Source organism: Rhipicephalus microplus, chromosome X (genome assembly GCF_043290135.1).
Source record: "Rhipicephalus microplus isolate Deutch F79 chromosome X, USDA_Rmic, whole genome shotgun sequence".
NCBI lineage: Eukaryota > Metazoa > Arthropoda > Arachnida > Ixodida > Ixodidae > Rhipicephalus > Rhipicephalus microplus.
This window is the reverse complement of record NC_134710.1, coordinates 63,515,138-63,530,219: the sequence shown is the minus strand read 5'-3', so window position 1 is coordinate 63,530,219 and position 15,082 is coordinate 63,515,138. Positions and strand designations below refer to the sequence as shown.

General features: G+C 40.2%; 1 protein-coding gene across 4 annotated transcripts in view; it reads left to right on the top strand.

Moving 5' to 3' along the window:
- Positions 1 to 876: 876 nt before the first annotated feature.
- Positions 877 to 15,082, top strand: part of Als2 (Amyotrophic lateral sclerosis 2) — a 170,949-nt gene continuing 156,743 nt past the window's right edge. For 2 of the 4 annotated variants that reach the window (XM_037427255.2, XM_037427253.2), the window contains exons 1-3: positions 877 to 1,048; positions 3,240 to 4,862; positions 9,343 to 9,523. In XM_037427255.2, the coding sequence (XP_037283152.1) occupies positions 1,032 to 1,048; positions 3,240 to 4,862; positions 9,343 to 9,523 (1,821 nt within the window). In that variant the 5' untranslated portion in view covers positions 877 to 1,031. The remainder of the gene's footprint in view (positions 1,049 to 3,239; positions 4,863 to 9,342; positions 9,524 to 15,082) is intronic. The other 2 variants (XM_075876972.1, XM_075876973.1) reach the window with 2 other exon arrangements.

The window sequence follows — 15,082 nt, the reverse complement described above, 5'->3', positions numbered from 1 at the left end:
GCAGCCGGGCACACAGCAGTTGCCCTGCCGCTTTGGTTTCATTTGCGAAAGGTGTAACAGGACGTGAGACTCTCACTTGTACAGAGGGGTCCACATCTGAAGGGGAACACGCGTGTCGTCTGCTCGGCTACACCGCCAGCCCGCTGCGGCAACTATGAGGTTTCGCGCACGAGCACTGCGGACAGCGCTTTTTTATCGTCTGCCACAAAAATATGAACACGTTCACCTGTCTGTTTCCGCACACCTCGTGATAGCTTTATTAATGTTACACGCCAATATCTTACGCATTTAGTGTGAGGAGGAACACTGAAAACTCGAGCAGACAGAACATCGCTGCTTTACCAGTATTCAAACCTTCGCGACTTCCCGCCGACTGAAAATCGTTTACTTTCAGTTTTTCTTTTTCTTTTTTTAAGCGAGCCAGTGGGCGGCGACCGCAGGCGAGTGAAAGCACACCGTCTCTCTTTTATTCGCTAAAATCTCGCAAGCTATGCTTTTAAGTTTTCGTTGAATCCCGTGCGGTGGCGCTGCAAATAAATGCGCTTGCTGTCAAGTTTTTTTCTCCTTTACTTCATATCTCGCGTAATGTTTTGTAGCAATATGTAGAAACTGAAGGCATATTTAAAAAAAAAGCCAAACAATACAGTTGTACACGTGAAATTTAAAAAAAAATCTATGGTCACAGCGGTGATTCGAACCTGGGTCTTTTTAGTGGGATGCGAGCATTCTACCCCTCGACCACTTCGGCGGAGCTGCGCACGGCTCTTAAAACGACGACAGGTCACAGACTACCGATCGCAGCGCCACTAGCGGATTTGACCCCGTTTGGGCCTCACTTTTTGGATCTCGGTCCGGGCACTCCCCTTGTTCTAGTACACTCTAGTTGAACTAAAATGATCAAGGAATCTTGATGGTCAGCATGAGTTGGTGTTTGTTAGCGTTTCGCTTGTGATGCAGCCAAGTGAGGAGGCAGCTTGTGGACTACGCATAATTAAGTGTATTACAACGGGACAGATTAAACAGAGCAAATCATGGATGCGATCGAAGAGTGAGTACAGTTTCCAGTATGAATGGGGCTTGCACCTCTTGCAGAAAGAGGAAAACAAGGAGGAATGTGTAGTGGTGCCGCGAAGTTGTTATTCGGATGTGTATTATTTTCTGGCAGCGCAGCTTATAAAATGAGACCTCTAATACTGCTGGAAAGAGAAGCGTTGCGTTTGTGTCTGGGTCTACCAAAATTTGTTGCAAATAACGTGTTGTATATGGAAGCTCGCCTACCTTCTCTGCTAAATAGGTTGAAAATTCTTACTGTGCAAGCATTCTTAAAGATGTACAGTTCACACCAAAGACACTCATTTTACGCTTTCATTCAAGAACCGGCTTTATTTTTCGAAACCCATTGGTCGCGACTACACACCCCACAAATAGTATTTGCACAAGCGCTACTACAGCAACTGAATGTAAAAATTAAACATATTGGTCCAATACACAACCTAAAGTCAATGCTTAGCATACAATTTGATGATATATTTTCTCATAACGCGAAACAATTGGCACATAGGTTGGCACATAGGTATTTAAATGACCAGTTAGCAGATTATCTAGCTCACCTAGAGATAAGCAATACCATTGCGACTGATATGCATCTGTGTCAAAAGAAAAGGCTGGGGTTGGCATCTTCTCTCCTTCTTTGGATTGGTCCTTTTCGATTTGACTCCCATGCAGATTATACCCCTGTATTCATTGCAGAATTATTGGCCATTGTTCTTGCCCTACGCAAATTGCCCTCAAGCGAATCATTAGCAGTTATTACAGATTCGTTATCAGTTTGTAATGCACTTTCTGCGCCAGTAAATGCACAGCTGATGAATACGTTTCGGCATTTAGTACCGAAAAACGTAAAAAAACTGCATTTGCTATGGGTACCGGGCCACCGCGGATTGTATTTGAACGAAATGGCTGACTCTTTAGCAGCAGTATCCCTGGGTGGGCCCACCATCCCAGTTTTGCCAGATACGGCTTACGTGACAGCGCTAAGGTTCCGAAATGCTTGCCTGCAATGGGGAAAAGGTAATTTGGATAATTTCAAAGATTTCGAGCATTTGAGCTATTGCTGGAATAAACAGTGGTGTTTATCTCGCCAGTTAGAGGTCACTTATACCAGATTGCGCTGTGCAGTTCCACAACTAAATTATTACCTTAACAAAGCTCAACTCAAGGCGTCACCGCTATGCATTTGGTGCAACGAAATTGAAACAATTGAACATTTCTTTTTATTCTGCCATCGTTATTCTTATCAGAGAAAAAGATTATTAGTAGCCCCATTACAAATGCTAGGAATACAAGTAAATCTACTAGTAATTTTATCACTTGGTGGAACTTCATTTGGTTACTGCCACAGGGATGTATGCTCCACTGTGTTTGATTACATCAACGCTACTAAAAGATTACCGTGCTAGTGAACCCCAACCTTTTCAGATCTTTAGTTTATAATTCGTAATTATTTCTATCAAAAACAAGAGATGGTTTGACCGCTTGCTCAGCAAACATTTTTGTTTTTTTTTTTTGGTAGTATTATTTTTAAACTACTTTTTCAGATTGGCTTCATTTTTATTTTAGTTTAATTTAAGTATCCTGCCGCCCGATTCTTGTCCCCCTCTGTGGGTGAGCGCCATCCATAAGAGGTCATCATCATCAGTTGTTATTGTTCGATTGTGACATCAATAAATATGACACTGGCGCTTCCCTGTCGCGCGTGACGATTGTGTATCGTTTTCGTGTTTACTTGGCAAGAGTTCAGAGTTTGCAGTGGCAAACATTTGTTGGTGTCGCCTGACATCTTTTTATTTTTGTACAACCATTTAAATATTTCATTTAACTCCAAACTATTTGCTCTCACTGAAGTCACCTTTGCTGACAATAAATGAGAATGACAAGGCTCTCAATTCCATACGGCAAGTGCGCATGTCTCATTGTGTACGATATACAATTGTTACGTGCTTGTGTATCAGTGTGGTGTAGGGTATTGGCCCACAGATAGTCGCAGTGCTGTGTAGTTCGTGTTTAGTAAAATGATACACCCGTGAGACTGACTTGGGCTTTTAAGTATTTTCTAGGCTTATTGGCGTCTGTCTTGATATATTTTTCGAAAGTGGGGATTTTTGTGTGCTTTCCAGAGTAATGTCAAGAGCGTTGGGATGTATTTAGCAGAAGTAACCTATGACTATTTCTCTTTGCAGAACACCAGATGAAGACGAATCCCCCGAGGTACAAGGTGTACTGTGGACATGCAATAGTTCCCTGTCATCCATATCCATCGGCAAATACACCGTGACATCCCTTAGTTTCGGCATTCACCACTGCCTTTTTCTTACTGATAGTGGTGCAGTATTTGCCTTCGGGAAAAACGAATTTGGGCAGCTTGGTAGTGGGAACACTGTCGAATATTCAACAGTTCCATACCACGTTACTGGAGTGAAGCACACTGCAAAGGACATAGCGTGCGGTCCAAACCACAGCGCAGCTCTGACCATTGATGGCACTATCTACATGTGGGGTGAAAATTACCAAGGACAATGTGGGTTTTTTGACCACACTGTTCTTAGCCCAAGGAAAGTTGAGGTGGAGGAAGAACTTGGGAAGTGCAAAGATTGTGGTTCCACAGTTGTTGCTCGTGCACTTTTCATCAGTGTTTCATGCGGATTTATTCATACGCTGGCTTTAACAAATAACCATAAAGTATTTGCTTGGGGCACTGGTCCCCAGCTTGGGCTCAATGCAACTACGAGGAGTGTACCAAAGAGAATAGACTCCCTGAAGGAGAGAAAGGTTTTGTCAGTGGCATGTGGTTTATCGCATAGTTTGGCTGTGACGGAAAACATCCCACCCATTGCTAATGACAGTCTTGTCACATGCAGTAGTTGTGAGGTAAAATCAGCCACCTGCCCTCTTGGTTTGCCTTGCATAGTCCCAACACCTGTCTCTATGCAAGATGAAACAGGAACACTTCAACTAACAGAGGAAACGGTAGATTGTGCAGTAACTATCATAGGAAATCAGGGTTTGGTAGAAGAATTCAACTTGCAAGGAACTTTGGCAGGTTCAACAAATGTGTATACAGACGATTTAACCAGCGCTGACGTACAAGTGCAAGGCCTACCTTGTCAGAACGATAGTGATCACAATGAAAAAGGCCAGATGCTGCTTATTTCTGAACCATCTGTGAATGCTGACATCACAAATAATGCTAAAGAAACTGATGTGTGCCCTGAAAAGGATAAACAAGAAACAGATGCTAGCAAGAGCCAAGAAGCTGTTCACGATGAATTTGAAGGGATTGAGCTAAGAAGAGGGCAACTTCCCGTCGAGCGCTTGAGGTCAGCATCTGTGCCTTCAAAGCGAACATCATCCATCCTCAACCCTGAACACGCTATGGAGTTCCTTGATAGGCAGCTTGGTCACAAGCCACATTCAAAAGCACGGCAATCTCTGGCAGCGGACTCAGTCAGTGAACCTAGCCAGGGAATTTCTTCAAGTACTTCATCAATTGCTGTAAAAAACATGTTCTCCCGTGTCACTTCACTTTTTGTCGACCGGCTAAATTTTGTCTCTTTTGCACCTCAGGTTAGTACAGCAGGATCTCGCAGTGGCTCTGCTGAATCATTTGAGTTGGTAGAGCCTGATCATATTTCGGACACTTGTCATTCCGAAAAGATGGAAGGCCATTTAGAGCGACCGAAAAGTGTCTCACTATCATCATACGACAGAGAAGTGCAATTGCCCAAGCAGAACATGATCACTCAAGTTTGGAGCTGGGGAGAAGGAACTGATGGTCAGCTTGGACACGGTGATAACCTTGACAGGTAACACTTTTTCACTTATGTGTAATGACCCGCTACATTTTAACCTATGAATCATGGCACAGGGCCAGTGGCGGATCCAGAGGGGGGGGGGGGGGGGGTAGGGGCGATCGCCCTCCTTCCTCACTTCAGTGCTCGTAGTCCACCTCCTATCATCAATAAGAACAAATGAGTGATACTACTGTGAGCTCACTTTAATAGTATTTATGCAGTGAAGGGGTTTTTCTGCTAGTAAAAAAAAAAAAAGTCATGAACCCCCTCAAACAACCTCTCTGTCCATGCCATTGATTATAGCAGTTCGTTATATCAAGGCTCCACTCTAGATAAAATGGAACATTCTATGAAGTGGAGCTCGGCACAAGTTAAGCCATACTGATTAGCAAACCTACTTTAGGTTAGAGAAGTTTTTATTCTTGTAATAAAATGCTTTTAATTGCTCAATCTCCGGCGCACTTACCCTTGCAGGTGACTGTCATTTTTAAGAGCTTGTGAAGTTAAAACCATAAAAAATTTATCATTTATAGTCTTACTGCAGAAGTGTACTCCTATAGTAAGACACGGGGAAAAATTTAACCTGCTTCATAGTGTTCTTACTTTGCAAATTTCTGCAGAATTATATTTACATTTATTAAAATGCAATGTCTAATGACAGAAGATCACAGTTATTAGTTGTACAACCAGAAATAAAACTTATTATGAGCACATCAGTTTCACAGAGCATTTGCTTATAAAGCAGTTAAGATGTATAACATTTCTTCGCATTTGGTTTACTTGTTTGTCATGTACTGCATGCTATAAACAGTGCGCTCTTTGGTGTAGGTGAATGTGGCATGAACAGTGTTGGGCAAAGGGCAACACTAAATATAATATTGGAGTCTTTAAATACTGCAGTTTGTTGATTTTAGGAAGAACTTGCATTTTTTTTTTAAAAGAAGCAGTTTCCACTAATGTCAGTTACACGATGCTATAAAATAGTTTAATAATTTTTTTCGTTGATTTAATATTACATTATTGGTATATATTAGTTATCGTATGGCAGCCTGTGTTGTCTAAATATCCTAATATACAATTATTGGCATTTTGCAATTGATGTATATCAAATCAAATCCTTATTCTTCTCAAATATATGGAATCTTTATTCATCTCAAGAGCGTGGAAGAAAAATATACATTAGGAGGTCCCATGGCACTAGGCTAGAAAGGGACCTCCTGTTAGAACTTTATATGTTAAGTTCGAAAATGACAATGAAATATTAAGCAATATTTTATAGCCACAGAAACAAAGCAAATGAAGATCAGTAGTAAATGTAACTGTAGCATGCAGAAATCAGTTCCGCCGTGGAGGCAGACAAGTTCACTTGTCAAAATACCAGCTCGAGCACATGCTCCTTGTTTATGGATTTTCTCATCGCAAGCCTTCATCTTCCCCTTCCGGCCGAATAATAATTCTACACGTAGAGTAATGTAAATATAAAAATACAGATTGCTTATGAGTGCAAAGTAAAATAAATGTTTTTTTTCAAATGCTCCTAATGTAAATTGCTAAGTGCTTAGTTGTATTGTGTTCCAGAATGGTATAGCTGTAATTGTGACGGTATGTTTGCAATACTTAATATGTACATGTGCTTGTAAAAAGCTGTTAGAGGCAAACCTAGTGGGAATAGACTTTAACAAATGTATTCACTCTAATACAGCAGTTGTTAAAGTATCATTAAGGTACTTATTCACAAAAATTCCCAGTTTATACTTAAACAAATTACATATTGTTAGTTATCCACTTTGCTGAAAATGTGAGGACTTGCTGGGGATCGGAGCACTGAATATTAAGGGGGAATAGCCTGGTTGTGGTGACATTAAAGCGGAAGACTGTGAGAGGGATACGTGCTCGCCCATGATGTAGTATAGTGCATTATCAGACTGTTGATGAAGGCGTAGTGTAGTTTAAGCAAAGTGGGCAATTTGAAGAATAGTCATGCTTTAATTAATATTCTTATATCAAGAGCTATCTTTTGTCTTATATCTGAAATTTGATCAAGGTACTTGAGATGAGCATCAAGGACCACTTCAAAAAATGTCCATTCAGTAATAAGAAGGCTGTGGTCATCGATAGTCATGACAGGTGTAGGTGAAAGAGCATTATTACAATAATGGAAGTCAACAAATCGTATTTTATTAGTATCAATTAATAAACCATTAGCTTCCTACCAGTAATGAATTTTCTTGCAGTCAGCAGACAATTTGTTAGTTAACATATTGATGGACTTCTCTCTACTAGCTACATAGTTGAACCCCTTTATAAGAAACACTGATGTTAAGAGACACCAGAAGGCCTACATCGAAAGAGGGGTTGCGAAGAAAACAGATATGTGGTACCCTGCTTATAAGAAACACCTTATATAACAGACCAAAATTGCTCTGTGGTGTATCTCTCCTATAAAGGGGTTCAACTGTAGTACATCTTAATGGAAACAAGGTTGACTGTGTGTTAAATTAGCAGCTAGGTCATTAAAGTAAATTCCAAATATAAGTGGGCCAAGTATGAAACCTTGTGGGGGCATCTTTGTCAATGAATTGAAAAGTGGAAAGGCTATTCAAAACACAAACAGCCTGCTGCCTGTGAGGTAAACAGCTTTTCATCAGTTCGTGTGCACTACCTGTGATGCCTATTAAATTTGGATAAGAGTATATAATTAGCTATAGAGTCAAAGGCCTTAGAAAGGTCAATAAATAGGGCAGTGGCAAAACATCGCAAGTCAAGTGCATGTTTGATATACTAATTATTCAAAGCAAGTAGTGTAAAATCTCTCGAATAACCTTCATGAAGACCAAATTGCTAAATGGATAAAATACCAAACTTAGTTAATTATTTGTGCAATCACTTTTCAGTGCATTTCTCTTCATTTTTCTCTATGATGAAAAAATGGCTAATAGGCTGGTAGTTAAAAAAAATTTCTATCACCTTTTTAAAGACTTGGATAATCCTAGCCTTTCTTAAATTGCAATATAAAAATCTCAGTTTTTGGCAAGTGGGAATCGTTTGTAGTTGTAGATGCTTCACAACTTAGTTAGTTTATAATAATCAATGTTAATTTTGGCTGTATTTATCCAAACCCTTATCTGTACAATATATATATATATATATATATATATATTTGTAGTTATAGTTAATCAGAAGCCGTTCTTGTGTCAGTTACATGCACTTAGCCTACCTGTTTTATATTGCGCATGCTTTAGGAAAGATGTCTTAAAAATAGCATGTCATAGAGTAATGTGCAATTTAATAAATTATTGGGCTCTCTCTCTATCAGGGGAGATCAACTATACTGCAGGTAGCTTATAGACAATTTTCTGTAGCTAGTTTGTTCATTCAGAACTAGATGGCACCGAAATACTGTAGTCGTCTCCCTACCATAGCCATCCTTCTGTAGTGGCCGTCTGCAGCACTGCTCAGCATCCGCGTCGCATCGTTCGCTAAGCGTTTCTATAGGCTTTACACGATGCAGATGCTATGGGGGCGTTGAACGAAGCAGACTGACGCGCCGGTAAGTAAAAGTGAAGGAGGCGGACACGCTGCAAAAGTCAAAATGGCAGCACCTATGGGTGCAGTTTCCTTCCGCCTCGATCTTATCATGTCATTATTCTGTGCTGTGTGGCCCTTAAGTTCACAATGCACGCATTTATTTGCTATAAATTTCTGTCTAGAAGCTTCTAGAGCAACATATTTGTCGGTATTTTGCAGTGTTTTGAAGATTAATTCTCAAATTCTCTGAGACTAAGCTTAGCAAGCATGGTTAAATAAACAGCTGATTTCCTTAATAAAGGCAGAGCATACCTGATGCTTTGTCCGCAGCGGGAGTTGACACAAATAGGTAGCTGATTTCACCATTAATTTATTGCTGTGACGACAGTGGGTGCATAGCAAGTGCGAGTTTGGATTGAAGCAGGTAGTACGTTCATGTGGGTGCTGCCATGTTGGCTTCTAACCTAAGCTGTGGTCAAGGCCGCTTCGCTGGCCTAATGCGTTGGCTGGGGCAATTGGCTAGGAGAAGGCCATTTGCAGTCGCAACATCAAATATGGTAGTGACTGGGCACCGCTGCCTAAAATTGTATATATAAGAAAAGAGGACCTCTGCCATTGTTACATGCAGTTCACACCAGTGTTATATTTTGAATTTTTTACATGAAGTAGCAAAGTATACTGTATACTGCTTTGGTTTCTGGTATTTTTCTCACTTGAAAACTCTTGTTTTTGAGTCTGCTCATTACAATCAATCCATACCAAGCCAGTGTCTACTTACTTATCTAAATGTAAGAGAAAGCTGCTAGTGCAGCTTTTGCCTGCTATACATTTATAATAGTTATAAATTGACTGCATTTTGGAATAGGACTCCTTTCATTGTCCACCGAAGTATAGTACCTGTGACTTGTGGTGTTGCCTGAGCAGGCGTAGATGACCTGAGTGGTGTACCTCTCACATTCTTCAGAATGCAGCCCTGCCTAATGAAACACCTGAATGACTTCGGCGTGTTGAAAGTGAGTGCTGGCCATGGTTACTCTCTGGCTCTCACCCGCAGCTTCAGCGTGTTCAGTTGGGGCTTGAATAAGCATTCACAGCTTGGCCACAGTCCTACTGCCAAATGCATTTCCACTCCTAAACTGGTTGCTGTAAGTTTTGAATAACCACAGTAGACCATTGTTCCTTGCATGCAGGTGCTTGTATGTTTGCATTGGCTTGTGGATACTTTGTATTAAAACAAATTTCAAAAAACTCTGAAGCCATAAATAGTAACTAGACTATAATTTATTATAGTCTGTTGAAACAATATTGTAAATATTAATGAGCTTCTTGTGGATTTGCTGATGAGAAAGAAATTTGAATTCATGCATTTTTTAGTGTTTTATTTTAGGAATTATATCTACCTTAGTGTTGCTTGTGATAAACTGTGCCGTTTTTTGTATGTACCATTTGATGGGATATTTATTTTATGCTTACGACATCAGTGAAAAAGAATGGTCTAGTGGCTAAGGTACTCGGGTGCTGACCCACAGGTCGTGGGATCGAATCTCAGCTGCGGCGGCTGCATTTATGATGGAGGCGGAAGCGTTGTAGGCCCGTGTGCTCAGATTTGGGTGCACGTTAAAGAAGCCCAGGTGGTCGAAATTTCAGGAGCCCTTCACTACGGTGTCTCTCATAATCATATGATGGTTTTAGGATGTTAAACCCCACATATCAATCAATCAGTGAAAAATAACAATATTTATTTACTTATTCTAACACACACGCTATAATGCAGGATAAGTTTGATGCTTGAAGTGATGAGAAATGGTAGCGGAGGAATGTCACCGGTGCAAAAATTTTGACAGGAGGATTTTTCTTCATCATGGCAGTTGCTTTCCTGATGAAGATAATTTCTTTTGTGCATTATGTACAAAGCAGCACCTTATCACCTTAATTGAGTTTCTTTGAATGAAGTATCCAGTGCTTTACAATACATTAATAGTAGAAATTTGATGGATTTATTAATAGTCCCTAATAATTCATGCCTGAACATGTCAAATCGCTGCTAAGGTTTTACTTTACTTGGGATACAAGTCAGCTCAGTTACTTAAACTTTTGGTGAATATAGTCTACAATACAAAGCCAGTAAGGGGAAATTCGGCAGCCTTTGTACAAACAACTTTGTGTAGTGTTGGGCAAGGTTTCATTGTGTTGTGGGAACCCATTCAATAGCCAACAGCTATAGTTACTTATCCATATTTCCCCATTTTTCTTGTACAAACACTTACATGTAGATTTGACTAACATTTAAAAATAATCCAGGTGCATCAAGTGTGTACTATCGGTGTCAAATGAAATGCGAGCAGTGCAGCGCATGTCCCAAGCATTAGCAACGGTACAATCATCACCAGTGACATTTCCTCTGATCCAGTTTGGCAATACTGCACAATCCCATCATAATGGAATATTTTTGCTTGTGTTCTAGTTTTGATGTGGTGATGATAGGGGCTAGTGTAAGCATGTCGAGCACTTTTTATTGTTTCACTTTTATTATTATTTTTTGGCCTTCGTTTTGAATATTGGAACTAAAACGGAAGCAAAAATGTGCAGCAGGGAAATTGTGCTGTGCTGCCAGACAGGATATGCAGAGTGAACGTGTTTGTCGTAATGACTGGAGGGCTCACACTCACTTTGTTGAATGCTTGCAGCATGCGCTCCTCTGTTCGTATTTTATTAGACGCTGATTGTACTGGGATTAACAGCATGTGACACAAAACAATGATGACAGGCAAGGCCATGGCCATAATTAAGGATGGGGGTAGGGGAGAGGAAGAATTTCATTACCGCAAAATTTTTTCTTGCTTTAACTTAAATGTTTACATGCCTTCACACTGGCCACCAGATGCCATATTTTAAAAATGAATGAAAAACAACTAACGTAAGACTATTCTCTATTTATTATATTTAAGCACTGTGCTTTATTCATACACAGAAATAAGGCTATATAATTGTTTCAAAATGGCAATCATTTGTAATGCTCACTCACGTGGGATGCATATGTTGGTTATATTCCAGTATCAAGTTGCAGTAAATGGCTGAATACTGCTGACGAGCTTTCATGAATTGTGAGATGGAACAATTCAGTATAGCTGTGGTTTTAGCGCATGGCGTAATGCACATAAAAGGTCAGAGTTGCATAGTATTGTAGCAATGTCACTTGTTCTTGAAAGGTGGATTGGCAGCACACCAGCTTAATAACTCTATATTATGGCTGAATGAAAGCAGGGGAATTCAAGGGCTTGTTTTGCTTTTTTAGACACAATCTTAAAGGGGCCCTGCAACACTTTTTGAGCATGGTCAGAAAACACTGCTGATTGGTAGTAGAAGCTTCTAAAAACACGCGAGCCAAATGTTGTAGCACAGAACGTGGCCTGTAATTTGCAATAAATTATCGTTCAGCTAAAAATTGCTTTTTCTTCCCTCGACAAATCACAGAATATGCCCGAAAATCAAACGTAGATGGCCCATCTGTCAGTCATTGGCTGATTTGAACATGGCGCGCTCGGTTGTTACAGAAATCGCCGCGAGAGGCCGTCACTTGTCCATGCGTGCCCGCGCGATCACACTAATAAAGCTGCGTATTCAATGAAAAAGAAAAAGAAAATAGATCAAGGTCACGAGACGAGCGTGACAATTGTTTGCCCCTCCAATCCCCCCCTGGTTAGCTTCCAGCGCTTTCGTCGGGATGGGAGAAGAGAGAATGAAATTGCAGCATATGACAAATTTTTGTAACTCTGCTTGTACTGGACAGATTCTTAAAATTTTTCAGGTGTTGAATTTGTTGGGCAATATGCTTTTCCCGTGAATTAATTCCATGTTTACTTAAACTGTTTCAGGGCCCCTTTAAAGGGTCCGTATACATCCCAGAGGTCGACAAACTGTTTTTAAGAGAAATATGCGCACTTTTGCTATGTGAAAATGCTGTGTCAATAATTTCGTAAATATGTGCTATAATGAGAAAGAGACAGGAATTAGAACATCCGTTTTAGCTGGTTTCAAATTTTCTTGCGGCCTTGCCACCTTTCTCTGCCATAAAAAGGGGGAAGGTGTAGCCTGTCATTGTGACTTCGTCCACATCAGTGTGACAAGACATGGGCGATGCATCATCAGCGCGCAGCCAATGACCGAGCAGGGCAGCCCCGACATCAGCTCGTGTCATAGTGGCAATGGGGGGAGGTGGGGGAGAGTGGGATGGGGGGTGGATGTGCGATTCGAGAAGCACCTTTCCTCTAGCGGTAAAGTAGTGAGACACCTCTATCTTGGAGACCTTCATTCTGGTAATACCGCTTCTCCTGGTAATCTCGGGCTCTATGAAACAATAGAGGGCAGCCCAGGAAAATGAAAATGCAGGCTTCGCAGTCGAAACTGCATCACCACATGACCAAAGTGCCGTTTCGTAGGGCAAAGGACCAATTGACGAGTTCAGGGGTACGTAGAGTTGCCCACGGGCTAGCTTGTATCAGTGTGCGTACGAGGGAGATATGTCAGGGGAAGGAAACAGCTGCAAAAATTGTTTTTCCAAGTCGAGGGTCTGCTCGATGTGCAGTACTGTAATATTTGGAAAATGTGATCGCTGTGTTCTACTGTATGAATTGGTGAGCTTGTTTGAGGGGTGTAAAAAAATTGTAGCCTGTTTACGGGTCCTTTAATGTACCAACAGACAGTCAAGCCAAAGAAGGTATAGAGGATGTTATTTTTAGTGATTCAAGATGGATGTGAACAAGCTAAAGTGAATGAAAAGGCAACTTGACTTTGGCAGGTAGTGAATCTGCAATCTTTGAATAAAGTGTCCGATGCACTACCAAGTGAGCTGAAGTGGCATTGGTCCTACCGTCTGCTTTATTAGGTATATCTATGCATCTAACTTGAAAGCGTTAGTGTCTGTCGCAACGACAATGAGTGTGGAGCACTCTACGAGCTGGTAGCTGACCAATAATCCTTTGGTTAGCTGCCAGCTCGTAAAATGGTAAGGTAAAAGGTAAGTAAAAGTTTTTTACGCTCGCCATCAATGCTATGAGAAACGCTCAGTAGCACTCTCTAGTTGAAATGTATTGGTTTACTTTATAAAGTAGATGGGAGGACGACACAGTAGCTCAACTGGGAGAGCATCGAACGCATTTGAAGGTTGCAGGTTCAGCCATGGCTTGTGGCAAGTTGTCCTTGTGTCTACTTTATTTCTTCACATTTATATCACAATTACTATAAATGATGTTAGTTATACTTTCTTTGACTTGATTGTCTCTTGGTTCTCATGACGGTTGTGTCTAACAACATTATGGCTGTCGATTTGGCATATGCTACGATGAGCCAATTTCGCATTGGCAGTGTGTTGAAAAAGCATCGTTATTGCTATGACAGAGCATTATCAGTTTCAGTTTTATTTACTGTCATATAAAACATACATGCTTATATGTGTATACAAAAAAGGTTGGAGGTTTGCCCTATTTATTAGGAAGTAAACTACCCTGCACAATTAACCCCTACAAAGGACAAATACTTAAGATTCTTGCTGCACAGTAAATTTTCCTATGACATATGAGTGATTTTCAGACCAAGCTTGTCTAGGCCAAGCTTTTCCCAGCATCATGTGTGTCTTCGCTTTTCCTTTTCGTGCTATTATTTAAATGCAATGCATGCCAACCAATTCGCTCAGTCTGCAGGGTTTTCTAACTTTAGGGGAAAAATTTATCTGTGTATTACTTTCTACATAACTTATGACCTCACTATCGACTATGTATAGAGTTTATAATATGTGAACAGATTAATGTGCTCATCCATATATTTTCCTAGCAAGAATTAAAGTCATCTTAGAGGAGTTATTGGTGAAATGGGGCAACTTCTTTATCATAGAAAAGAAAAAGCGCAAAGGCAGAACAGCAGCTTAAAATCTGCGTATGCAATTTCCCTGTCATCCTAGCTTTTTTTGCCATTATAAATCAGATAGTACCAGAGCCAGAGCATCTGTCTAACTGTGAGCAGTAGATTTCTTTGTTCAGAATTGAATGTGCTGTCTTAATGCTTTCTTCTTCATGAGAAATGTCTACCAGCTGTAGGTTTTTCCCAGACAAATATTTTACCGCTATATTTGCTTGTATTTTTATATTTAAGCGACTATACTGCATGTATGTGCTGTTTTTGGCAGCAGTCAAGTTCACGATTGCCTGCGTACTGCAGCAATAAATATGTGCCTGTGCACGCAATGCCTTTGCATGGGATTAAGTACTTATTAGTCAAGCCTTGTATATTTTGGTGTATACCTTGTAGAACGACTGTATATTTTTACTTTATCAATCAAATTCATGAACTGCTTCAATGTGTTAGTGCATAACACGGTTTTGCTCATTTGGTCAGTCAGATTTTTTTCGTTCTTGTAGTTAAAAGTAGAAAAATACAGTGAACTCTCAATAAACTGAAGTCTCTTCAAAATGAAACTAAACTGCTGTTTTTTATATGACTGATTGCATTTCGTTTTCTGCTTGCCTTTTCATCTCTCAATTAACAGAAGCTCTTCCTGTTAAATGGAACATATTTTTTTTGTTCAATAATATTTCGAAAAAAAAAAGGACAGCTTTCCTGTCTTCATTTTTTTTTTTTCAAAATAATTTGCCATAATTAAAATGCACGATTTCAAGCTCATAAACTGCGGGTGTGGGGATGAAGTTTCA